Source organism: Xiphophorus maculatus, chromosome 23 (genome assembly GCF_002775205.1).
Source record: "Xiphophorus maculatus strain JP 163 A chromosome 23, X_maculatus-5.0-male, whole genome shotgun sequence".
Lineage (NCBI taxonomy): Eukaryota > Metazoa > Chordata > Actinopteri > Cyprinodontiformes > Poeciliidae > Xiphophorus > Xiphophorus maculatus.
The window spans coordinates 9,088,135-9,112,718 of record NC_036465.1 but is presented as its reverse complement, the minus strand read 5'-3'; the positions used below and the strand labels follow the sequence as shown (position 1 = coordinate 9,112,718).

The window sequence follows — 24,584 nt, the reverse complement described above, 5'->3', positions numbered from 1 at the left end:
AATAAAGATACTCCCAAAAGTAACTTTTTCCACAGTTGCCAAAACTGTGCTTTTTCAAAATTTATATATATTATAGTGTTTTTTTGCAAGTTCAAATACGATTTCTTCAAAGTATTTAAAAAGAAAAAGGTTTATTTAATAGAAACATCCGATAAAACCCAACAAAAACCCGGCAAATAAAAGACAACAGCATTTCTATGTTGGATTCATTTTTTTTTTATTCAAAATGTACATCAATGGAATCAAACTAAAGCAGAATACTGAATCATTTGTAGTGTAATAGAGGTTTTTACAACAAGAGGTGAAGGCAGATACTAGAAAAAAAAACAAAATATGTATGGCAACTGCTGAGACCAAAATGTCACTTTTAAACTCCAAAGAACCACATCCAAACATTATAGGTAATAAACAACAAATCTCCACTTCAATACACAAAATATATCCTTATAAATTATATAAATGCACGAGTATTTTTAATACTCTTCATCTGGGTATCTGTTCAACTCATTTGGCAAAGTGGGAGCTGAAATCATGGGACAGAGCAAATATACAATGATTAAACGCACCGTCATTTTCTTTTTAAGAAAAACATCAATGAAGGGAACAGACTGCAGAGCTCAGATATTCAGGGAGTAAAAACCAGAAAAATCACAGCAGTTATGAAACTTAAATAAAAGACGCATGCAAAATATAGAGTAGGCCAGTTAATGTTAAAGCACGACGTGTAGTAAAAGCCCCTCGCATGTGACCTCCATGGTATTTAACGAAGATACCTGAACATGGGAACCGCAGTAAATGCTTTGGCGTTTTTATGACCTGTTTATTTTCAAGTGGATTTTTTTGTTGTCTTTGAAAAAAAAAAAAGAAAACAATTTCTACTCATTTATTCATGATTTCGTCCTTTGATTTAATGCGTTTTACATTTTGAATGAGTGCATAGTGCAGGTCATGTTGAATTTAAATTAAAAGATCATGATTTTACCCGTGAGTCCTGAAAATGTGTGAACCCCCCTCCTGAAATCTTCTGCTAACCATAAGAGTTTCTCTATGTACATTAAGACATAACAGCAGATTTTAATCTGTCCCTGATTTTAGAGCGTCACTAGGTGGTCAGAAATACCATGCGAGTCCACATAAGGCCGTATCAAACAAAAGGAAGATGCGATGCGGAGAATAGAAAGGCTGACACAACGAGAAATGAAAAGCAGGAAGAGGTAAATAGTGCTTAGTTCTTGCTGAAGCTGCAATCCCCTCTTCAGGTGGCCAAGACAGATTAAAAGAAGCTAAAGAGACAAAGAGAAAACAAAGCCGGCGGTTAGAGCAGAGGGCAAAACATCTGCAGAAATAAGAGTCAAAGTGAGCCTGAGCAAGAGAAAGTTTAATATAACTTAAATCTGAACACATTTTTTGTACCTGCGCTACAAAAACACAAAATATTACCAAGTATTTCTGTCTAGTTTTCAGTGTAAATATCTCAGTACATTTGAAATAAGACAAAATTAGCTTGTAAGTAACTTTTCAGCAAGAAATAGGAGCTTGTTTTGAGTAAATAATTCTTTAAAATTGATTAAAAAGTTCTAGTTCCACTGGTAGATTATTTCACTTATAACAAGAAACATTTCCCATATCATAACTGAAAAAATACTTTTTCATCCATATTGAAAAATTATTTAAATTCCTCCAGCTTGCTGGAAAGTTAGTTATGTTTCTCTTATTTCAAGTACTAAGATATTTTCACAGGAAATTAGATAGAAGTACTTGGTAATATTTTGTGTTTTTGCAGTGTGAATTGTGGTTTGCTGAAGAAAAAACATCTGAATTGTGAGAAAAATGTCAAAACTGAGACTTTAAAAAATCTGAATTCTGTGACTGAAGTAAAAAACAAAAAAGTTAGAAACTTTTTTGGGGAAGAAATTCTGTTCACTTGGAAAAAAAGCCAAAATTGGGATTTATCTGAGAATTCTGGTTAATTGCAGAATAAAATAAGACAATATTCAAAACTGAGATAAAAAAAATACAAAATCTGAATTCTGTGATTGAGGTAAAAAAAAAAAAAAGTTTTAATTTTGGGGAAAAACAGAATTCTGAGAAATAATAACTAATATTCTACCACAAAATATATTTTTTACTGGTAATAAATAGAATAGTAGAAAACCTGCTTTCTGTATCTATTCAATTTTTTTATACTTATACTAAAATGTGTTTAATGATGTCAATGATTAAAGCAAAACCAACAAAAACCTGAAAAGGACTCAATACTTTCCCCAGGGCTGTAAAAGCTGCACACATATACATAAAAAAGTTCTGCTGATTCTGATTTTAACGGTACAGATTTAAAATATCCAACTATAAAATGAGAACTGAACACTATAGTTCCATAACTAAAGTGGGAAAGACTTTAGTCACAGCAACGTCAAACAGCAGAAGAATTAAAAAGCTGATTTTTCAGGCCAAAGCAGCGGTGAAGCGACACACATCAACCCATATTTAAAGCTAACGACTGGAAACCCTGAAGCAGATGGGGTCCGCAAAAGCCTCGGGTGACACCTGAGGCTCACAGCGCCCCCCAGAGGCCCGTCCCTTAGCAAAGCTGGGGGGCAGAAGGAGCTACTCAGTGCAGAGCCACGGATTGCTGCAATGGAAAGTGAAACCACACACACCAATGAGCTGAAAGATCGGATGAATGCAACGCCTCTTTATCCATTATTTCACCATGCTTTTGGGTCATATCTATGGAAGTCCATTACTGCCAAAACTAAAGCTTTTGCATGACACAATAAGTCATTATCAGAAAGCAGTTATGACATAACTAAATCATTTTTGCACCAATATTTTCAGATAAAGAAGCCATAATTTGGAGTTTACTATGTTATTATGATATAACGATATAATTAACCAAACAGACATTAATATAAGATAGCATCTAAGGATACAAAATACGTTTGCATTAACATCAGTATCGGCTGATGTTAGTCAATTTTACCGAATCTGTATCGGTCCAATAAGTAAAACTGGACCGATATCAACTACCGATGTTTATTTCCATCTTGTTGTCATTTGTGTTTCCAGTACAAATGAACGCAAAACTTTGTCAATATTCTGCTAATGTTGAAAAAAAATATACATTTTTGTAATTGTGGTGTTTTGACTTTATATCTTTGTGTTTTCATGATGTAAATCACTTTGAACTGCCTTGCTGCTAAAGTGTGCTAAACAAATAAACTTCAGTGACTAGACTGATAAATATGAAACGCAGCTAAAATCACAAGTGAATAAGTTTGTTCACGCAGTATGCCATTTAAAAAAAATGCAGCACCATCTTCCTTCTAGCACTTCCTGTTGTCTTCTTTGCGATTTGTGCTACTGGCAACAAACTGGTTGTTGATCATGTGATGCGGAGAAAAAAAAGTATTTCCATTGCAGTTTTGAGAGATGAACCAATTTTTGTTCAGCTGAAAAACTACCTCATCCTAGCAAAGCATTTTAGCAAAAAACAAGTCTTTTTAAAACTGCCGCATTTCCATTAAGCAAATTTATTTTAAAAATGCTAAACTGTGTAATTATATGGTAAATGGAAACACAGCTGTTTCCAATGGTGTGTTAATGTTGTGTAGGAAAATGTATAATACACATTATGTCAGTAAATAACGGTTATCGATCATAATAAAAATATTAATATTGGGCATTGATATTGGTTCAAATGATCAGATCAGTGCATCCCAAACTAGTTATGAAAGTGTCTGAACTTTACAGTATTTCAAAATATATGACGTGAGGTACCGTCTCAAAGTATTTATAACAATACAATATGAATTTATTGTTTTTTTACTTCAGTGGGGAAATTTTATATTTTGGTAAAATAAACTATTAAGTTATGATATTGTATAGTAATGACTTTTTCTGCATGTCAGTGGTAGCAATGGGCTTCCGTACATTAAATCCACCACAGCCAGAGAGGCAAAATAACTAATAAGTTAAAGAAACAGACGAGTCAAAATCAAACCAATGTCCTCCAGAGCATCATGGAGGACATTGGTTTGATTTTGAACAAATCTGTAGGCCTGATACTCTGATTAAAACACTTAAAAAAATTAAAACCTCCTAATTTAAACACTAGATCACCAGAAATCTTCAACTGCAGTTTGATTTTCATTTAAAAATCTGTCACAAAATGTTTGTCAAACACAAGGATCATGGCCAAAGCTGCATCATTTGGTGAAAAATTGGCCTTTATTTTCTTTAGAAAATGTTATTTTATGTGTAGCACTAATACAAACATTTGCCCCTGCAGTTCAGCGGACATCATGATTATTTGACTTTAGATGTGCCTACATACAAAAAGTACAAAAGAAAAGAAAGTTACAATTGCACTGATGACACTGAAATATACTTCGAAACACATCACATCACATTTGAGTGTAAAACAAAGTGCAAATATGAAAGCTAATACAAGTATGCAAATTAAAACATGACAATGAATGAGGTATGCGAGAAGTGGCAAAAGATATCAGGCTCGCATCCAATCATGCATCAGGCTAAAGTCAACAGAACAAAAAAATTGGCAATAATTGGAGAAAAATTAAAGATTTAATGGGATTTTTTTCACATTATTTTTCTTCTGTTATTGGCAAAAGTTACAAAACAGCTAAATTTCTTAAAAATCTTCAACCGGATGCATGTTTTCTTTAGCCTTAACACATTTCTGCCCATCACACCAGTAGTCATGTATGTTAATATTTTAACATCATGCAAAGAATCGCTGAATATGAAACAAATATGGAATGTAAATCCACATAAAAAAAGAAGAGGGGAGGACTTTAGCTGAATGATCACTTGCAAAAAAAAAAACAACCAACAAGCATCATTCAGATAAAAACAAAACCAAAAACAGTGATGTCAAATTGATAGCAATGCCCAGCGTCTTCCACAAAAGCAGCAGAGAGGAGAGGGGACATGTGGAGGAAGGTGGAGTTATGGGATTTGGGTGCAGGCGGAGGTGAGGGAGGGGAACTGGAAAACATGATGGGGATGGAAGCTCATTCACAGCAGGATTGCCACAAGGGAGGATTTTTTCTACAGGAGTCCTTAGCTGGAAACGAGAGAGAAGGGCTGTTAACGCTTTTTGTACAGACAGTTATACAAATCAGCACATTAACATTAGACAGCACTCAGGAGAAAACATGCTTCTAGAGGTGACCCGTCAGGCTCAGGTTAGGATTGGGCTGTGAGCGAAACAGAACACGTTTCATTTTTTATTCCTGGATAATGAGGTTTCAGCTTATGATCTGCCTCCTTTCAGATTGAGCTGCAGCCTGAAGTGACACAAATCAGATTTTTTTTTTTTTGCCAAACATATACGACTTGTACATGATCTCCAGTGCAAACTGCAAACAACCTGAAAGTGTCCTGCATGCGCAGTAGAGGGCATTTAAAGAGCGTCACACACAGAGAGCGTGCTCAGTGTTTAGTAAAGAAGTAGTGCTCAGTGTTTAGTAAAGAAGAAGAAGAAGTGCTCAGTGTTTAGTAAAGAAGTAGAAGAAGTGCTCAGTGTTTAGTAAAGAAGAAGAAGTGCTCAGTGTTTAGTAAAGAAGTAGAAGAAGTGCTCAGTGTTTAGTAAAGAAGAAGAAGTGCTCAGTGTTTAGTAAAGAAGAAGAAGAAGTGCTCAGTGTTTAGTAAAGAAGTAGAAGAAGAAGTAGTGCTCAGTGTTTAGTAAAGAAGAAGAAGAAGTGCTCAGTGTTTAGTAAAGAAGTAGAAGAAGTGCTCAGTGTTTAGTAAAGAAGAAGAAGTGCTCAGTGTTTAGTAAAGAAGAAGAAGAAGTGCTCAGTGTTTAGTAAAGAAGTAGAAGAAGAAGTAGTGCTCAGTGTTTAGTAAAGAAGAAGAAGAAGTGCTCAGTGTTTAGTAAAGAAGAAGAAGAAGTGCTCAGTGTTTAGTAAAGAAGTAGAAGAAGTAGTGCTCAGTGTTTAGTGAAGAAGAAGTGCTCAGTGTTTAGTAAAGAAGTAGAAGAAGAAGAAGTGCTCAGTGTTTAGTAAAGAAGTAGTGCTCAGTGTTTAGTAAAGAAGTAGAAGAAGAAGTAGTGCTCAGTGTTTAGTAAAGAAGTAGAAGAAGAAGTAGTGCTCAGTGTTTAGTGAAGAAGTAGAAGAAGAAGTAGTGCTCAGTGTTTAGTAAAGAAGTAGTGCTCAGTGTTTAGTGAAGAAGTAGAAGAAGAAGTAGTGCTCAGTGTTTAGTAAAGAAGTAGTGCTCAGTGTTTAGTAAAGAAGAAGAAGAAGAAGTAGTGCTCAGTGTTTAGTAAAGAAGAAGAAGAAGTGCTCAGTGTTTAGTAAAGAAGAAGAAGAAGAAGTAGTGCTCAGTGTTTAGTAAAGAAGAAGAAGAAGTGCTCAGTGTTTAGTAAAGAAGAAGAAGAAGAAGTAGTGCTCAGTGTTTGCGGAAGTAAACGTGGATGCTAACGGTGGAGCATAGATTACGATTTTAAAGTTGTTGCCTAAATAGAGCCAGCACATTAACAACTTAATCCTCATCATAGTTCACCATGGTTGTGTTTTTTTCTTTTTGCTTGCGCGCATCAGGAAGCAGAATAGCAACGTTTGTTAAGTATCAATGACATTCAAGTCGGATGAATGCGACCTGACCATTCAGAATCAGGTCACATTTAAAAAGATCGGATACGTATCGGCTTTAGAACCACATATCCAAGAGGCCCGGGTCGCATTAAAAAAATCTCACCTGTGTTATTAAGTCTGTCACAAAAAAAAAATAAAATCAGACACAGGTTGCATTAAGACAACAAAAAAAAGATTGGGATTCAGTCACTTCACGCTGCAGTGTGAACGTAGCCTTGGGGTCTCTGTCACTTTAAATCTAAAAAAGCTGCCGCTGGCCACGCCCCCCTAACTCAAATAGCCGCAAACAGATGCGCAATTACACAACCGTACATCTTTGAAAAGCAGAAGTGGGGCCCCCTGCACAACCAACAGGGGTTTTGTTGTTGGTAAGTCAACAACAAAACATTTATCTTCTCCAGCAGCCATTGTACAGCTTTGTACAGCACATATAGAAGTAAAACCAACTGACCAAGCATGAGAATCTGAATTCGGGTTGCTAGGTGACGAGAGGAACTTTGCTGAGGTTGCTAGGTAACAAATCAGCAGTGCCTGCTGATTTGTTGTTATATTCTGGAGGTTTTTAAACGGCTTGTTGTCCAGACACCAAAAAACATTAACTTATTGCAAAAAAAAAACAACAACTGAGTGGGGTTGTTTTTAGAAGCAATTGAGACCCGAATGGAAGCATAAAAATGTGCAAAATGTCAATTTTACATAACAGAGCCCCTTTAAGGTTTGAGGGTTTTGTTGTCTCTCTTGTCTGACAGCATTTAGTTTTTAGAAGTTTACACCCAACTAAGCAACAGATGTTTCTAACTAATTTATTTTTCCTCAGTGGATCACCAACAAATCCATAAATTCCTCTCTGTGTGTTTAGCTTTTGAATCCTGCCAAGGCCAAGAGGCCGAGTCACCAAATATCTGCAAGATCAACAGATCTCCACAGACAGAGAGGTGGGCTGAGGTTCCTCGCTGTTCTGACCCGTTTGGTCTCAGTTTGGCCCTGAATGGTTCTTTGTGCGACGGCCGGGTCGGGCCCGACTTTAGAGACCCGCATAAAAAGAAACCTTTGTAGTCTGAGGGAGGCAGATGGGAGCGGCGGGTGTTTGGGGATCTAATAAACTGGTTCATTTAAACATTTCAGTCAGCAGAACCAAAATCAATCTAATCTATCAAAATGGAAAGATGTAAGTTTAACTAAAACAGTAAATATTTGTAACTCAGCCACAACGACTTGTAACACTTGAAAGATTCTCACATATTATTGAAGAAACCTTGAATTTTTATGGTTGAATAATATTTTGGAATATAAGATACGATGTCTTCACAACCACAAACTGATGTGTCTTAGTTGGGATTTTATGCGACTCACCAACAAAACGTGTCACATAATGACAGGCTCATATATTTCAGGTTTTTATAATAAATAAAAACATGTTAAATATTCATTCTTCTTAATTATACATTACATTAATTATACATTACTTTGTATTGGTCTGTTATACAAGATCCCAATAGAAGCCATTATAATTTAGGTGTAAATACTTCTGCAAGGAAGTCTACTTCATTATTTTTAGCATGTTGAACACATTTAAATCGATCAGCTCATGCACATTTTGAATTTAAATTTTTATTTTGATTTGACTTGATAAGGGGGGGTCTTACCAGAAAAAGGTGCCTCATGCAGCATGCAGCGAGTGTGGGAGGAGTTAACTGGAAAACATTACGGATGCAGTAAAGGTGACACATGCGCTCACAAAACACACAATCTGCACAACAAGCAGCGACAACTAACTGCGTCCTGCGACTTCAGCTGGAGGTCAAACAGCTGCAATCGTTATTTCGTTAGAGCATCAAGTGGACAAACTCAACTGGATTTATTTTAAAAGAAAAAAAGAAATCGGCTGTGATGGAAATAAAAAATAAATGGAGAAATGAAGTTATAAGAACTTTCAGTGCAAGTGTTTCCTTCCTTTTCTAAACAGGCACATTGGCGGCCACACAGTGAGCCGATTATCATCAGCATCGATGGGTCCTTAAAGCGAACAGAACGATCTGATGGCAGATCAAACACACGAAGAAAACCTTCAAATAAATTAATTTTACTGCAGTAAAATGATTTCACACTGAAATATTTAGAAAAATTAAACCCTTACCTTGAATATTTAAAAATCTTGTTAAATTTTTTTTATTGTTTTTATAAAAATCATTGATTTAAACGATCATTGGTATTAATAGTTTGTCAATAAGTTTTGTCCAGAAACATTGGGTTGATTTGGGCGCAAGTTCTGGAGCGGTGAAAGACCCAACATGCAGAAATCAACAGAATTTTTATTTAAATGATCCTAATATTTTACAGTGTTGTGATCTTTAACTGGCCCGCAGCATCACAGATCCGCTCAATAATTACCAGCAGGCGTGAGGCTATTATACACACTGTGTTTTTACAGTCACGATTATTTTAGCAATCAATTGTTTTATCAATTTTTCTGACAATTGGATAAACATTTTAGCACATTTTGAAGATTTTTCATTTAACCACTAAATCCTTTAATATGAAATATTATAAATACATTAAAAGATGCAAATTAAACAATTCTATTCCTGTTTAAAATAGTAGGAATAATATTTTATTGCCTAAAATGAAAAAGAAAAGCTTGATAATTTGTATCAAAAGATGCATCTTTTGCTGAAAAAAATATTAAATATTATTTTTCTGCTAATAGTGACCATATTAGCAGAAAAGGCAAATATTTTGACTACTTTTTGGAATGACTAAGTTTTCTAACAATGTTTTTATTAGAGGAGGTTTTATTTCTTAACATAAAATAAACTCAAATTAAAGATTTGATTTTTCAAACTTTTTTCAAGTGAAATTATGATACTGCAATAAAAGATTTCTTTATTTTAAGACTTTTTGCATGTTTTTCTTTTTTACTAAAGATGCCAGTAAATCTGTCTGCATCTGTACCAGAAAGATTAGACTGAAAACATGTGGATGCACACACTGCTTCTATGCTCGATTTTATGAATAAAGCCTCTAACAAATACACAAACAAAGGATAAGTTAGATAATAACCTTAATAAATTAAAGGTGCAGCATGGCAAAAAACTTGTAAAAACGTGAGAAAACTTTGCCAGATAAACATAAATAAGCCTTGAGGAACAGGTTAGACGTCTAGTGTGTGGGTAAAGAATCAGATACTCACTTTTTCCTCTCTTTGTCCCTTTTGAGCGTGGTGGAGCCCCCTGCCTGCTGAGCTTGGTTCTGCAAGAGCTCTGCCGCAGTCTTTTTCTGTTTGAACGTGTTGACTTCATCGTCCAGGGACTTCTTCTTATCCTCCAGCTTCTTTTTCTCGTCCTGATGGAGCTTCTTCAAGCGGTCAAACTTCTCGTGCAGCTGCGTGTCGATAAGCAGAAACAGGAAGTTGGTGTGGATCAGCAAAAGGAGCAGAAACAAAGCGAGGCATTTGAGTTGATTTTTACCTCCTTCTCTGCCTCCTTGAGCTCAGCCTCCTTCTCTTTAACTCTCTGGACAAACATCTGCCTCATCTCTTCTTCCTTTTTCTGCAGCTCGCCCATGAACTCGTTTCGCTTCGCCTCGTACGTCTCCTGCAGACTGGTCAGAGGGAAAAACTGTTACACTGGGAGAAAGCAGAGAAATGAACCGACAGACTTAGAGGTAAGTCTGCTACCTGAAGGGCTTGCTGTCGGGATCCGTGTCCTTGAAGCCCATTTCCTCCAGCTTGCAGCGGCGGTACAGCTCGTAGTGGCGCGTGTGGGTCTGTTCTCGCAGATCCTCCATGTTCACTCTGATGAGCATTTCTCTCAGTTTCACAAAATCACAGTGGTTTTCGTTTTCCACTGAGAGGAACAAATAAAACAGAAAACGCGTCAGACTGCATCTAAATCAATACAAATCAATAAGAATAAGAAATAAATCAATTAACTACAAGATAAAACGAGATCAATAATTTCTATTTTTATGATTTATCGTTTTTCTCTTTCTACCAAAAACTGGGTGACAAAAGTTTTCAGTTTGATGCTTTGGTCTCAACTAATCCTTTTGTGAAGGCCGACTTTATTTACAGGGACTTCATAATTAATTGCATTTGTTGTTTTGTTTATTTGTTTTAGATATTTAAGATGTCTTCCAGTTGCAGCATGAAATGTTCATCAGAATTTAAAGTTTATTAATCTCTGAGAATGAGTTCTTGCATTACTGCTTATTAACTTCTGGGACAAAACGTCATGGTGACAGGCCTCGGCTAATCGTGGAAAAGGGAACAGACACACAGGTTGAACTTGGACTGTCCAAACAGAACAAAACTCTACTAAACAGTTCCAGTCCAAAGCAGAGATGTGACCGGGTCATGCGGTTCTCTGTTTATTTGATTGCAGAGCGGTGCAGCTCCAGCACCCATGTGACAGCATGTGAGCAGGAACGCAGCCAGTCTGAAGCAAACTGATCTGATGTTTGATCAAGATTTGTTCCCTCTGAGACAAACCTGCAGCAGCTTTGGCTTCAACTCTGCCTAAAATCCACTAGACATCCAAGTTTAGAGTTTGTGTCACATCAAGTGAGTCGGAGGTAAAGATGAACATCGCCCAGTCAACCGAAATCATGACAGATGCAAAAAACAAGCTAGCTAGCTAGCAAGGGTATATTAGCAGCTAGTTAGCGCCTCGAGTCACAGAACACATTTAAGATGACAGAACACATCTGACTCAAACTTTTGCTTGACTGTAAAGTCTGAAAACTACAAGATTAAATAATCCTGCCACGACAAAATTAAGACCTTGGATTACCGTGTTTAACTTGCTTACTTTTTTAAAATTAATGAACGATTTGCGTAATTTTACGGTTAACGGAAACACAGCCAATGACGTAAACATACGAATGTTCAGACTGCAGTGGCTTTCGAAAGTATCAGGTAATCTGATTTAGGACCTCATATGAAAGAGACGCAAATCTGATTTATTTTTGGGTGAAAACAATGGAATTGCAGTGTTCAGACTGCCAAGAAAAAGTCAGATATGGACAAGAAAACAACGGATGTGGGTCGCATTTACCCGCTATGTGAACTTAGCTTAAGTTCCCAAAGGTCACCTGGAAAATGTACAATCACCTGATGCTGAACTAGGAAAGTCTTGCTTTAATTAAGATACTTCTGAAAGTTAGTTCTTGTCATTCAGGGTTCAGCTGAGTTTTTAATGTCAATTTTCTTCTTTTGTCCATTTTCGGACATTAAATTTCCAAAGTTCTCAGTCACTTTAAGGCAAACCTTTTTAACAATAACTACAATAGTTTGGCGTAGACAAATAATTTTACTGAAGTCAATCTTCAAATATAAAAACTGCAATGAAAACAGATTATATAGGTTGGATGGAAAACCAAACCATAGATGGGTGCAGACAACTTCAGCAGAATTGGAAAAGTAATAACATCTGGAAATCCGAATATTTTTTCATGTTATATTTAAATTTCCTGAAGTTATCCAGATGTGTCAAATACTCCAGACTTTTTTCAGAATGTACAGAAACTCTTATCCTTAACGACTTGTCTCCAAAAACGTCAAATGCTGCAATAACAACTTAATTTTTCATAAATATATTTATGAAAACTGGCTGTAGAATATGAGTCGATGTATGCCTTTAACATTGCTCCGTTAACCCTGTGAGCTGAGAGTCCTGATGTGGCATTTTGAAAACATTGCAAACCCTTTATCATAGATCGGTCAAGAAATCAATCTAAAATCAATATAAAGCCATTAGTGGCACACAAAATGTAAGCGCAAAGAGGTGCTGCATTGATGGAGAGGAAACTGGAGGTAATGAGGTCACACAGCGAGTTCAACTGTGAGTGCAGAGGTGAAACGGGAAGTGGCTTCAGTAGCTCTGCAGACGCCGTCACTTCCTGTGCTGGAGGTGAGACAGGCTTACCCTGCACCGTCCCCCAGGGATACTGCCGGGCCTTCACCATCTTGTTCCCAATCTTCACCTCCTCCGTGCTCCCCACCACGGCAAACGGCAGATGGCTCTGAAGCAAAGACAGCGCTGTTAGCGTACCGCTACACCTGCAGACGGAGGTGGCTAAGCTAGCCTCAATGGTTCAGCAGCAAAGCAAACACTGTAGGAATGTTGAGTCCAGATCGGGGTTAATGAACAGCTAGCAGAGCTGCTCCCACGCAACTGACTTCCTGCAGCGTGAATCGACTGATTGTGCTGCTTTCCAAACATTTCTCCCTACATGTGACAACCTCCAGTCCAGACCATGTGAGCAGAAAACAAAAAACAATGCCTGTCCTCACTCACAAGATGTTTTAATACTTTTTCGAATTATATTTGTTTGTTCAGAAAGACAAATATAATTTCAACCAGATAGGGATGGAAGAAGAAAGTCCAAGAGTCAATACTGCCTTCTGGGACTTTTTTACGACTTATTTTAGTTGAGAACAAAAATAAAAATGATCGTCAAAACTGAACGTCAAACAATAAAAACAAAAAAGGGCAGAATCACAAAAAACAAGATTATTTTATTTGTCATGTTTCTTGAACAAAAATGGAGAGATAAATAGATAAATAAATAATGCCCAACTCTGAGTGTGTAAATCTAAGTTTTCTCTGGACTTATTTGTAGTTTAATATACAGCTCTGGAAAAAATGAAGAGCCCACTGCATTGAACCCCACTGAAAACCTCCTGGTTATTGCACCAAATATTGATTTCTGAATTAAAACATTAGTATTGTTGTTTCTAAATGAATGTGAACTTGTTTTCTTTGCATTATTTGAGGTCTGAAAACACTGCATCTTTTTAGTTATTTTGACCCTTTCTCATTTTCTGCAAATAAAAACTACATTTTTGCTTGGAATCTCTGAGGCACGTTGTCAGTAGTTCATAGAATAAAATAATGTTCATTTTACTCAAACATTTTATTTGTCACGTTTCTTGAACAAAAATAGAGAGATAGATAGATAAATAAATATAAATAATAAATATAAAAATCTTTAAAGAGTAAAATCAGATAAACTGGTCATTTTATCTGGTCTCTGAATTTTTTCCAGAGCTGTATTTTCATGCGCATTTTTGATAATGTTTTCTTTTTTTATTTTATATTTCAATTATTTACAATATCACACAAAAAATTTTTTTTATACATTTTACAACATTTCTGGTAATATTTGTATTTAATTAACACTTTGAATTAAGTAAATAGTCAACTAAAAAGTAATTTCTCGATAAAGTATTATATTCTATTTGGTTCAGATCTTATAACATTTTTCTTCTTCATATTGGAGGAAAAAGAAGTATTCTCCTTAACTTAAATCTGATATTTTCACTCATCAGTAGAGGGCGATTGTTATTTTAATCATTTCCAGAGGCTTTTTAATCAATAATTTATAAGTTCAACATGTATGAAGTGAGGCAGAAATGTGGGCCTTACGTTCATGGTGGAGTTGATTTCGGCCACGGACTCGTCGTCAGTGGGGAACTGGTAGATCTGGACGCCGTTGCTGACCAGTTCGCTGGTGATTTTGATCTTGAACTTGGCCAGTTCGCTCTTGGCGATGGCGTCCGATTTGGCAACGATGGGGATGATGTTGACCTGCAGGTGAAGAAGAAGAGATGTTTCAGTTGGCTAAATTTAGACCGTTTTAAGGCGCTCATCAAACGGGCTTCTGCTCTGATTCTGGAGTCTAAATTTAGATAAAGGCTCAAAAATAAAAAAACACATTAAAAATCAGCTGATCTTAGCTGCAGCTCTGAATGAATAACAACCCAGTTTACAAAATGTTTAGAAATCATCATCTCTGTGGGAAACAAGTGAAAATTGTTATTGATTATTCTGTCAATTAATCAGGCAAAACAATTGGCACATTCTTCTGATTTTTCATTGAGGTCTTTTTTTGTACAATATTCAAAATATAATATAGAAATTGCAAAAGAACAAATTACTTTTTTTAGTAAGAAAACAAACATATTATTACCTAAAAAGCATTCCTTTAGTACAGACTGGATCAATAGTAGCAAAGAAATGAATTTGCAGCTAAAAAAAACCCAAACTTCTAACAGGAACCAGGGCTGATTTACTTCCACTCTTCAGTGTGGAAGTTGATATAGAAGACTCAAAGTCAACCATGTTCAGTACCAATGAGATGATTAGAAAGAAACCAGCGAAAGCACAAAGTTTAAAAGACTATGTTTCCTACACAGGCTGATCCTGCCGGTCGCTACAGTGAAGAGAGACTATTGGACATTTCCAACCTGAATATTGGATAAGGAAAAAAAAGATTTATCAAATTAGCAAAAAAGTGAAATGACTCTGCGTCAACTTCAGCTCACAGAAGCCCTAGATGTATTACAGCAGCTTCAAATGTTCTTTTTTATCATCTTGACCTTTAACCTGCGTCCGTCATTCTGGATTTAAAATCACTGGCAGCGTTCTGGAAATCTCAGAGTTAAGATAAGGTTTGTTACAGTTTGTAACAATAACAATACAATTTAAAATGCTGAAGCCAGTTTGTTAAAAAGTCAACTCCAAACATTTTACTCTAGTTCTGAAATATTAAGAAAACCCTGAAGGGCTCACACAATTAATCAATAATTGAAATAATTGCCAAACAATTTAGTAGTCGATTAATTGCTTACTGGACAATACAGACGCAAAAAAAGAACATTTGCTGAAACCCTAACTGTACTAAAAATATAAACATTTTGCATTTAAGATAAAAAAAAACCTCAATGTGTAAATATGTTCTACCCAGAACTCCTGAAGTTACAGGTTTAGCTTCACCAGGTTCAAATTCTGTAAAAAAAAAAATAAAGGAAAAATCTCCTATTAAGCCCCTTTTGCTATCCATTTATTCAACAGTTAATTCAAAAATACACTGTAATGTTGTTAAATCAAACATAAAGGCTTGAGCTTTTCTCATTTTTTAAGCTGCAGATTCATCCTTCTCTAAGAAAGAGCTCAACTAGGGTACTAAAGGCAATAAAATTTTTATTTTCTTATTTAAAATGTAACTCACTTGTTTAACTGCATCTCTTAATGTATTTTTAACATTGTATAAAATAAACTTTAGTGGTTAAATGAAAATGCAGCAGAATGTGGCAATTTTTTAAATTTGATTAATCGTCAGAATAATCAATGACTAAAATAATCATTAGCTGTAGCTTCACTTAATTTCTAGTTTGGACGCCTCCTTTGTTCCTAATATAAATAATTAATAATAGGTCGGAGGGAGACAGCTAGAAAAATACTTTTCCTACTTAAAAATAAATCTGAATCTGATGAAAAGGCATCAAAAAGTTGGTGCGGTTCTATAAAATCAGGAAACGGACTTTAATATATAGCATATGTATGCGAGCTTCACAACCAAATAAAGAGAAAAACATTAAGTTTTAATCTTTAATCTTTGCTAGTTGTCCAAACAGATCCTGCAGGACGGCAGGAGACGATCAGGCAGGATCTGTTTTCTGTTGCAAAACGAGAATCTTCCTCCCACGCAACATTTTTCTGCCTTTTGAACGACGTGAGCCGCTTGTAACTAAGAGCGATGAGCGCTCTGGGTCATGGGAACAAAAACAGGTTGTTCCATCATGCAACACCCCCAGGATGAATATCTCAGAGGAGGAGGAAGAGGAAACGCTGCTCTGGGTCACACAAATACCAGACATGCTCTATGCTAAAGTGATTTATGTGTTGCTATCAGAGCTCACCTTGCTGTCGAGTTTCTTCATCGTCACCAGGTCCAGGGATTTCAGCGAGTGTCCCGTCGGAGCGATAAAGTACAAGCAAGCGTGGATGCGGGTGTCATGGTAGCTGTGCAGCGTGCGCTTGATCTTCAGCTCCTCCTGGAGGTACGCTTCGAACTGGGCATCGATGAACTCCACAATGGATTTGTAGCTGGACAATGAGAAGGATGGGGAAGCCGTTCAGCATTTCCTCCTTTTGTAAAGAAAGCTGGTTATCAGCAGGAGGCCCGCTCCGTTTAACCCAGCAGGTCCGAGTCATTCCAACAAACAACAAGTCCAACTTTAACTATAAACAGCTTTGACAGAAGATTCACCGTTTAACTGTCGCCCCAAAAACACTTTCATTGAAAATGCTTAAAGTGCTTGAACACATTAGTTTCTAAGCTTTTCCAGTGCCACACTGGAGATAAAGCAATAAAAATGAACTAAAAAAGACCGTTTAAATTCACTATTATATTATATAATTTATTACTGTATTAGTAAGTATTAATAAAGTATTAGATATTAAAGTATTAATGTTGCCAAACTGACCCTGCTTTAAAGCCTTGAAGGGTGTTTATGTGAAATAATAATAATAATAATAATAATAATAATAATAATAATAATAATAATAATAATAATAATAATAATAATAATAAACATAATTTCTTTCAACCACATAAATTATTTTTGTATTTTTTTAATGTGAATTATATTTGGTATTACTGCTATTTTGAGCATCGCTTTAAAGATGCAGCTTGAACAAAAATACCTTGTAATATTTTGTGAAGATTATCTGATAATATTCTACAGAAAATATATGTTTTGAAATGTCTCTCAAATACATTTTATGACTGTTCTGAAAACAAAACAAAACATATAAACCCCCCATTTTATTAACATTAAACTAAGGAAACTAACAACCTTAGTTTCAGTTACACAGATCAATCGTTGGCTTTAGGAAACAATAAATATTCAAAAATAAAATAAAAAATGTTTCCATTAAGAAAATAGAAATAATTTAGCACAAGAAAAGTTAGCCTGATTCAACTTCAGTGAGAAAAATGTGTCTGTGTCTTTACAGGTGCATAAAAATATGGTTTTAACTGTAAATAATGTTTTTAGGCTTTAATCAAACATTATATTAAACTTTATAATAAAACTGCAGTTTGAATATCAAGCATTTAACGACTCCTGTATCTTGCTGAAAAGCTGCCTTTAATTGAGTTCAGTTTTATTTCAAATGTACCAAGATATTTTCACTATAAACTAGATCAAAAATATTTTGCAGTGTAATATTTGTGTTAATGTTATAAAACAATGGTATTTTCTCATAGTGACCCAGTTATTACTGGTCATTTCCAGTAACTCTCCAAGAGTCATTCAGTATATTTCAACCAAATGAAGTTTATAAAGTTTTCAATCTACTAGAATTAAAATAAACTTCCTAAGATTGACAGAAAAATGTCATTTCTAATCCCGTCTTTACATGAACATGTTGCATGAAAACATGCAGATGAGGGAACATTAACCTGCTACGCCGTGGTCGTACTAAAGAAATCTCGCCTGGCCTGCAGCAGGTCAAAGGTCACATGACTCCAACTGGGTTTGTTGTTGTTTAAAGCGCTGCAGTCCGTTTCTTCTTGAACACAGCAAAGATGGAATGAAACTACAGATTTAGCATCACATGATATCTTCCCTCCCTGCAGGTGAAATGTTAGCCGCTATTAGCCGTGAATGTTTGGAAATAAAATATTCCAGGCGAACAAAACGGAGCCCTGGGATGTGATACGTTTGTGAGGCCAACCTGGAAACCACCTAAATCTAATTTTTCTTTGTAAAACCTATTGAAACCACCAAACCTGAAAGCTTAGAGCTCTCTCAGGGGTTCCCCCAGAGTATTATAAGCCTGGCGGGCCACCAGGCTTTACTTGTGCCCCCACCAGGCTTAGCATAGCATATTTATTGAAGTTTTTTTTTTTATGTTTGCATTTTTTAAGACTTTATAGTTGGTGTTTAGATATTAATCTTCCAACCTTCCAATAATACATAATTATCAAGTGATATTTTAAAATTTCCTGTCAACTTTAAACATTTTTTAACTCGAAAACATGACGAGCCGCTGACTGAATCACTGCTGAGCGCCCCAACCACCGGGCTTAGAAAGTTTTTTTGGGGGAAACTTTGTCTTTGGTTGTACTTTCTGTCAGGAATAACCAAAGACCGCACGGTGAGACTCGTTACCTGTCCTCCTTGTTGATCTGGTCTCCGAAGCCCACCGTGTTGACGACGGTCAGCTTGAGGCGCACGTTGCTCTCCTGCAGCTCGTAGGTGTTGGACTTCAGCGTGACGCCCGGCTGGTTGTGCTGGGTGGGCTCGCCCTCAAACTTGGTGTTGAACAGAGTGTCCATCAGAGTGGACTTACCGAGACCCGTCTCACCTGGAAAACAGAAACATGATGTTACATTATGGGAGTCCAAAGTGTGGCGCGGGGGCCCTTTGTGGACCCAGGACTGATTTTGTGTGGCCTTTTGATTGCAATTTAAGAGTAATACAAATTTAGCCTAAAAGATTGACATTTTTTATTTTTAATTGGAGCAGAAAGATTACAGATCAATTTGAATCTTCTTAAAATATAAAGTATTAATCTTTAAATAACCACTTTTCATTTTTTAGCAGATGCATCTATCTGCTAAAAAGACATAAATCTTTCTTTTATTTGCTATGTTTTTTCATTTAACGTAACAAATTTGCAAAACCCTTCTTACGTTTTGTCTCTACTATCTCTTTCCAACACTTAAAAAAAATCTGGATATTTCATTTCTTTAATTAGAACCATTACATTATCAAATTGGGGAAAAAAAGAGTAATTCACAATATTAAAACAACATCTTTTTGACTTGGAAGACAATTCTGCGCCACGTAATAAAAAGTTTGAACACGCCTGCTTTAAATCAAAGAAATTAAAACATTTAAATGTACAAAATCATCATCACACTGCCCTTATTCACTTTAAAAACATAAATGTCTAAATCAAAGACAGGTGGCTTTTTAATCAGCTTTATTTTAAGCTCCTTAGACGACTTGATTGAATCCAAAACAGAAATGAGAATAAATCAGGTGTGCAGATTTAAAGGCACCCTGAAGGAGTTTTTACACTCATTTTAATGCTTACAGGAGTCATGCATTCTGCCTGTTTTCTGGTACAGACCATCAGATGACTCAGATGTGGAGCTTCCTCACTTAGAAAATCTATTTTTATTCTTCCCAACCTGACCTACAGTCTGTGCTAACTCGTTTCTATAGGAAATATCACCAAATATCACTCGATATCACATGATTCCTATCAAAATTCAACAGACAGACAAATCAATCCAAGTCTACACAGTGACATTTTTAAACATATAATATTGATAATAATGCATCATGTTTGAGGTGCATGAAAGACAACAGATAAAAGCTCTTGCGAAAAAAAAAATTAACTATGTTAATGTTTGATATTTTAAACTTTGTCTACAGAAATAAGAAAAACTTCTGTTCTGCTTATTTTTCAAGAATATTCTGCCCTGCAAAATTATTCAGGCACCTTGAACCTTCCCACATTTTGTCAAATTACCAAGCTTTGTTGAATTTTGTTTTTATTAGGATTGAGACAGCCTCGGGACAGCGGTCAAAATTCACGTTAAATCACAATGACTGTGAATGTAGAGTCAGCTATATTGTTGTGGTTTCAAAACATATTCATGTATAAGTACATCCCAGTCAAAGTGCAGACCTAAATTCAACTGAAGATCTGTGGCAAAACTTGGAATTTGCTGTTCACAGACACCAACTGAGCGAAACCTGAGCTACAAAGAAGAATTGGTGAATATTTAATTCTCTGAGAAGCCAGAGACCAAACCCGAAAACTTGCAGTGATCCAACCAGATGTTAATTCAAGCAAATATATACAAATATTTTAAAAGCAAAATCTTGTTTTCTTTTCACTCTACATGTATACAACACTTTATGTTGATCTAGCCCATAAAATCACTTGAAAACCTTTGCAAGTCAATTTTTATAACTGAATTTCTGCAGAGAAAAGCTTTTGGTTTTCTCTCCCAACATTGTAAAGCAAAAATTAAAACAAAACTAGTCTGAATGAGTTTTTCACGCTGACAAAATCTAAATCTCAATCTGCAACAAGCTTCACTTTTAGAATAAAACAAAAGGATACCTGGCAGAAATGTTGTGAGAATTTGTATGCCAACTTTCAAATGGCAAATTTACAAAAAACAAACAAAAAAGAGTTTGGATGTATTTTTCAACCCCTCCACCTACATGGGATATTTAGTAAAGAAAAAAGACCAATGGAAAGCATTGTAGGTTTGGAAGCAGGTCAAAGTCATAAAATGTCTTAATGTTTATTATTTCACATATTATTATGATCAGCAGGAAACATGGCAAGAGACTGAGAGATGGGATTTACTTTTAGGAAGCAAATCCATTCAGGGTACAAAACGACACAATGGAAGAAAGACATTTTTTAAAATAAAACAAATTATTTTTAAAGAAAATGCATTTTAATAATATAATCTTTCAGTCTAAAAAATTTGAATAAATAGTTTGGGGATGCAAAATAAAGAGTCACCATTGCAGGAAATAAGGACATTTCATCTGGACTGTATGTGCTAGTGAGAGGAAAATGCTTTGAAGGCGTGTTGATGTGGTTGACTGTGGCTAGAAGAAAGCCATATTGTTTACACTCTGTCATCCCAATGTGTCAAACAAAACATAGGGAACAACATAATTAGTTAAACCAGTAACCACCACAAAGCATAGCCTCCAATAAGCTTATTAAAAACTAATAACTGATAATTATCTAAAAGAAATGTAATGCATCTACATCAAGATGAAACCAGATATTTACATACACTAAATATGTTTTTCCTCACTGTTTGAAGTTAACTGAGACCAAACTTTTTGTGTTTTAACTTAGTTAGAGCGACCAAAATTATTTCTACTTGCTAAATTGTTTTTGTACCTTTGTCACTATGGTAACTAAAACAGAGCCTATCAGAAAGCTTAGACAGTAAAGTGTGATTTCTCATGTGAAACTAATATCTGGTGTTATTAAAGTTGGTAAACAACAACATGCAGAAGTTTGTTGCGCTCACCAACACAGAGGATGTTGAAGCAGAAACCACGGTTGACAGACTTGTTGACCAGCTGGTCAGGCATGCTGTCGAAGCCAACATGGCCAGCCAGAGGTACAGCGCGGACTCCTTCGCCCTAAAAGCAGAAGAAATCAGGTTAGTGTCTACACTTCCAAAAACTCCCACTTGTCTCTGCTCATCGCTGCATTAGCAGCTAAAACTCGCATTACCTCGTCCTCCATCTTATCCGACTGATAGAGAACCAAACTGAATTCAGGTGCAGTCTAACTCACTTCCTGTTTTCGGAGCTGCAGCGCTCTTCCGTCAAAATCGAGACAGTTCGAAACCACAAAGTACATATATGGAAGGTAATGGCTCCTCTTTTAGACAACAAAAAGAGGAGAAAATACCGGCTAATAAAGACAGAATGTATTTTATCAAGATTTTTGATGATAGTAAAACATGGTAGTGCACGGTTCTGAAGTGAATGAAAAAGTTGCCCAGTTGTATTCTGTCCTTTACTAAGGTACTGAAAAATAAAATCCATTTTGACCAACTGTCTTTCAAACAAATGTAATTACTAAGCAGAGTATTAATGTGTTAATTTGAGTGTCATTATAAATACAGCTGTTTATGGCGGTCTTAGAGCAGGGGAGTCCAAAATTTATGGGTCAAAATTGTCGAGTCAAAAGTATTAACAGGCCGGGAAACCCCCCCCTCAAAATTCAAGTAAATAAAATAGCCAGATTTTTTATTTTATATAGATTTTTTAAATGCATTATATTATATTCACTGCAGATCTAAAACTTAAAAGGGATTTTGCACATTTGCTGTACTGAAAGAAAGGCATCTAGTTTTCAATTTGTTTTAGGCTTGATTAAACAAATTTATTTTCAGTAATAAGAACAGGATTTGACTCACTGTTTTTCATAACGCTTGTTATATTTAGCTAAGTTTAATAAAAGACAAAAGCTGATTTGGATGTATCAAAGTTGCCTTTTCAGGAAAAGGATCTGAATAAGTGTGATTCTGCCTTTTGTAAAAGCTTGGCTGTTAAAAAAAAAAAACACTTAACATTTTCTATTGCAGGAAAATTATGTTCGTAGTAATTTTACCCTGATTACAATTAGAACGTCTCCATCTGCATCAACCACCTGTGCTGCACAAAACCACGCCAAGGGCCACTAATAACCCCCACGCCTCACTTTGGACACCCCTGTCTTAGAGGTTAAAACATGGTAGTGGCAGCATGAGAGTTTGTTCCTTTTTTTGTCTTAAATCCAGTGTAAAATATGTGGTAAGGCTTCAATTGTTCAAATATTCTCTCTATGGACAACAGGAAAAAATATTCAGAGTCTAGATTTGCCATAACCTAAAAGTCATGCAGCTGAGATTGCATTAACTCAGAGGGTCTGAACACACACATGCCACACCTTTCAAATTTAGATTTGTAACACCGTGTATCCTTTTCCTTCAGCTTCATCATTTTGTTTTACTCTGGGCTCAACTATCACATAAAATCCCAATATTCATTTTTGTGGTTGCAACATGACAAAATGTACAAGACATGATAAAAAATAATGTTCAAAATGCAACTTTTTAAACTGTATGTGGTTGTCAGTGAGTATCCGATTGTTCCGATTCGTTTTTCTGCCGGCTATGTTTATGTTATGAGCTGTTGGGAAGCAAAGAATTTGCAAAAGATGCCAAAAAAGCTAAATCTCTCCAGCGGCTAAACCTCAGACAAACCGGCTATTATGTGGCTTAACATAACACAGTGCTGTTGTCCAATTTGGCAAAGGCTTTGAAAGAAAACACACTCTCAGGGTAAATTTAAAATAACTGTCCAATCTGATGGTACTGAACAGTTGCGGATTGTTTGGATGACTGGAGCTGGGTTTAAACAGCTGGGAGACTGTTTGGGAAAGTGATAGTAACGAGACAAATAGCCTCTGTATTTCTGCAGCATTCCTGAAATCATCATCCTTGCTTTTCATGACACTCACAGCCAAGTAGCACACAGCCGGTTTCATTCATTTGGGCCACAAAGGGAAATCAAACTGCACAGCCTCTGCTATTCTAAGCACTCCCTCTGGGTTAAGTGGCTTCCTTTTCCACGAAAAAAGAAAAAAAGTGAACATTTTGAAAATGCAAGCTTTTTATACTATACGCACCACGCTTTATTTTCTTTTTTTTTAAATGCTAGTTAAAGACGCCGCCGTGTGAAAGTTAACGGGACTTGAACATAACGGAAATGAGAACCGACGCTGTGCTTAAATGGGGGCGTTGAGAATGAATGGCCTACCTACGGCTCTGTGTGGGGTTTTAACGGTGCAGAGTCGACTACGTTACATTTTTCGACAGTATTTTACAAGTCGACATTTTGTTTCGAAATAATTATGCTAAAGATAGCCTCGCGTGAAATCAAAATGGGTCAAACAGAAACATTTCAACAGATGGACGTCGGGTCTTTACCGAAAGTTGCTTATCCAAATCGTTTCTAGTGCACAATCTAATTTTTAAAAGCTGTATAATTATAAGTAAAACCGCCTTTAGCTTGCTACTATAGATTTTTTGATGGAATGGAGCACGAAAACGGATGTTAGCAGGATAACCCTTCCACTGATTCTCCTAATTCTCCCCCTCTCTAACAAAAAGCTACATCAATATATAGTTTTTTTTGCGACTTGGGTGTGTAACACAACCATAAGGAGAGTATATCTGTGTAAAACGGGCAACTTACAGCTTGCCTTGCTATCTCAGTGGACGCCATGGTGAGTGGTGTTAGCTGGAGAACAAACCCTCCGCCGCTCTGAGGTTAGCAAAGGAAGCTGCACCGTTTACGTTATACTCAAAGCGGGCCTGCTCGGAACGTACCATTTATTTCAGCCGTTTTACGCTCAGCGTAAAATAAAAGTACAAAGAATAATATCATTATTTATATATTTTTTAAATGTTCTGAATTTATTTTTTGGATAAATATTTTCTAGAAGACGGAGTTAAAGAGCTAAAGCCACTGAATCCGCCCCTCACCGTCGATGCCCCCCACGCAAGACGCCATCATGGTGGCGGCTGGTGGTAAAGAAGGGCCGTGAACGTTCAAACGGAAAGTCT

General features: G+C 36.1%; 1 protein-coding gene across 5 annotated transcripts; it reads right to left on the bottom strand.

Moving 5' to 3' along the window:
• Positions 1–200: 200 nt before the first annotated feature.
• sept6 (septin 6) lies at positions 201–24,316 on the bottom strand. 5 transcript variants are annotated; one of them, XM_023328606.1, is made up of 11 exons: positions 24,214–24,316; positions 21,492–21,606; positions 18,580–18,775; positions 16,321–16,507; positions 14,045–14,206; positions 12,542–12,638; positions 10,294–10,462; positions 10,085–10,217; positions 9,808–9,998; positions 8,264–8,311; positions 4,217–5,089 (listed from the first exon to the last, which is right to left on the bottom strand). In XM_023328606.1, exons 1-10 carry the CDS (start codon positions 24,241–24,243, stop codon positions 8,308–8,310), a joined length of 1,284 nt encoding a protein of 427 aa, XP_023184374.1. In that variant the 5' UTR covers positions 24,244–24,316; the 3' UTR covers positions 4,217–5,089; positions 8,264–8,307. The 5 variants fall into 5 exon arrangements, with proteins under 5 accessions (XP_005799593.1, XP_023184373.1, XP_023184372.1 ...); XM_005799536.2 differs by lacking the exons at positions 4,217–5,089; positions 8,264–8,311 and adding an exon at positions 201–1,283; XM_023328605.1 differs by lacking the exons at positions 4,217–5,089; positions 8,264–8,311; positions 24,214–24,316 and adding exons at positions 2,098–2,632; positions 21,701–21,762.
• Positions 24,317–24,584: the final 268 nt, after the last annotated feature.

Bases quoted from the DNA above. Each gene is read 5' to 3' on its own strand.
- sept6 (XM_023328604.1), bottom strand. From the start codon at position 24,243: ATGGCGTCCACTGAGATAGCAAGGCAAGCT. The intron at 21,607-24,213 runs GTAAGTTGCCCG...TTCTGCTTTTAG, and splicing joins CTGAGATAGCAAGGCAAGCT to GGCGAAGGAGTCCGCGCTGT. The intron at 10,218-10,293 runs GTAGCAGACTTA...CCCTCTGACCAG, and splicing joins CCCGACAGCAAGCCCTTCAG to TCTGCAGGAGACGTACGAGG.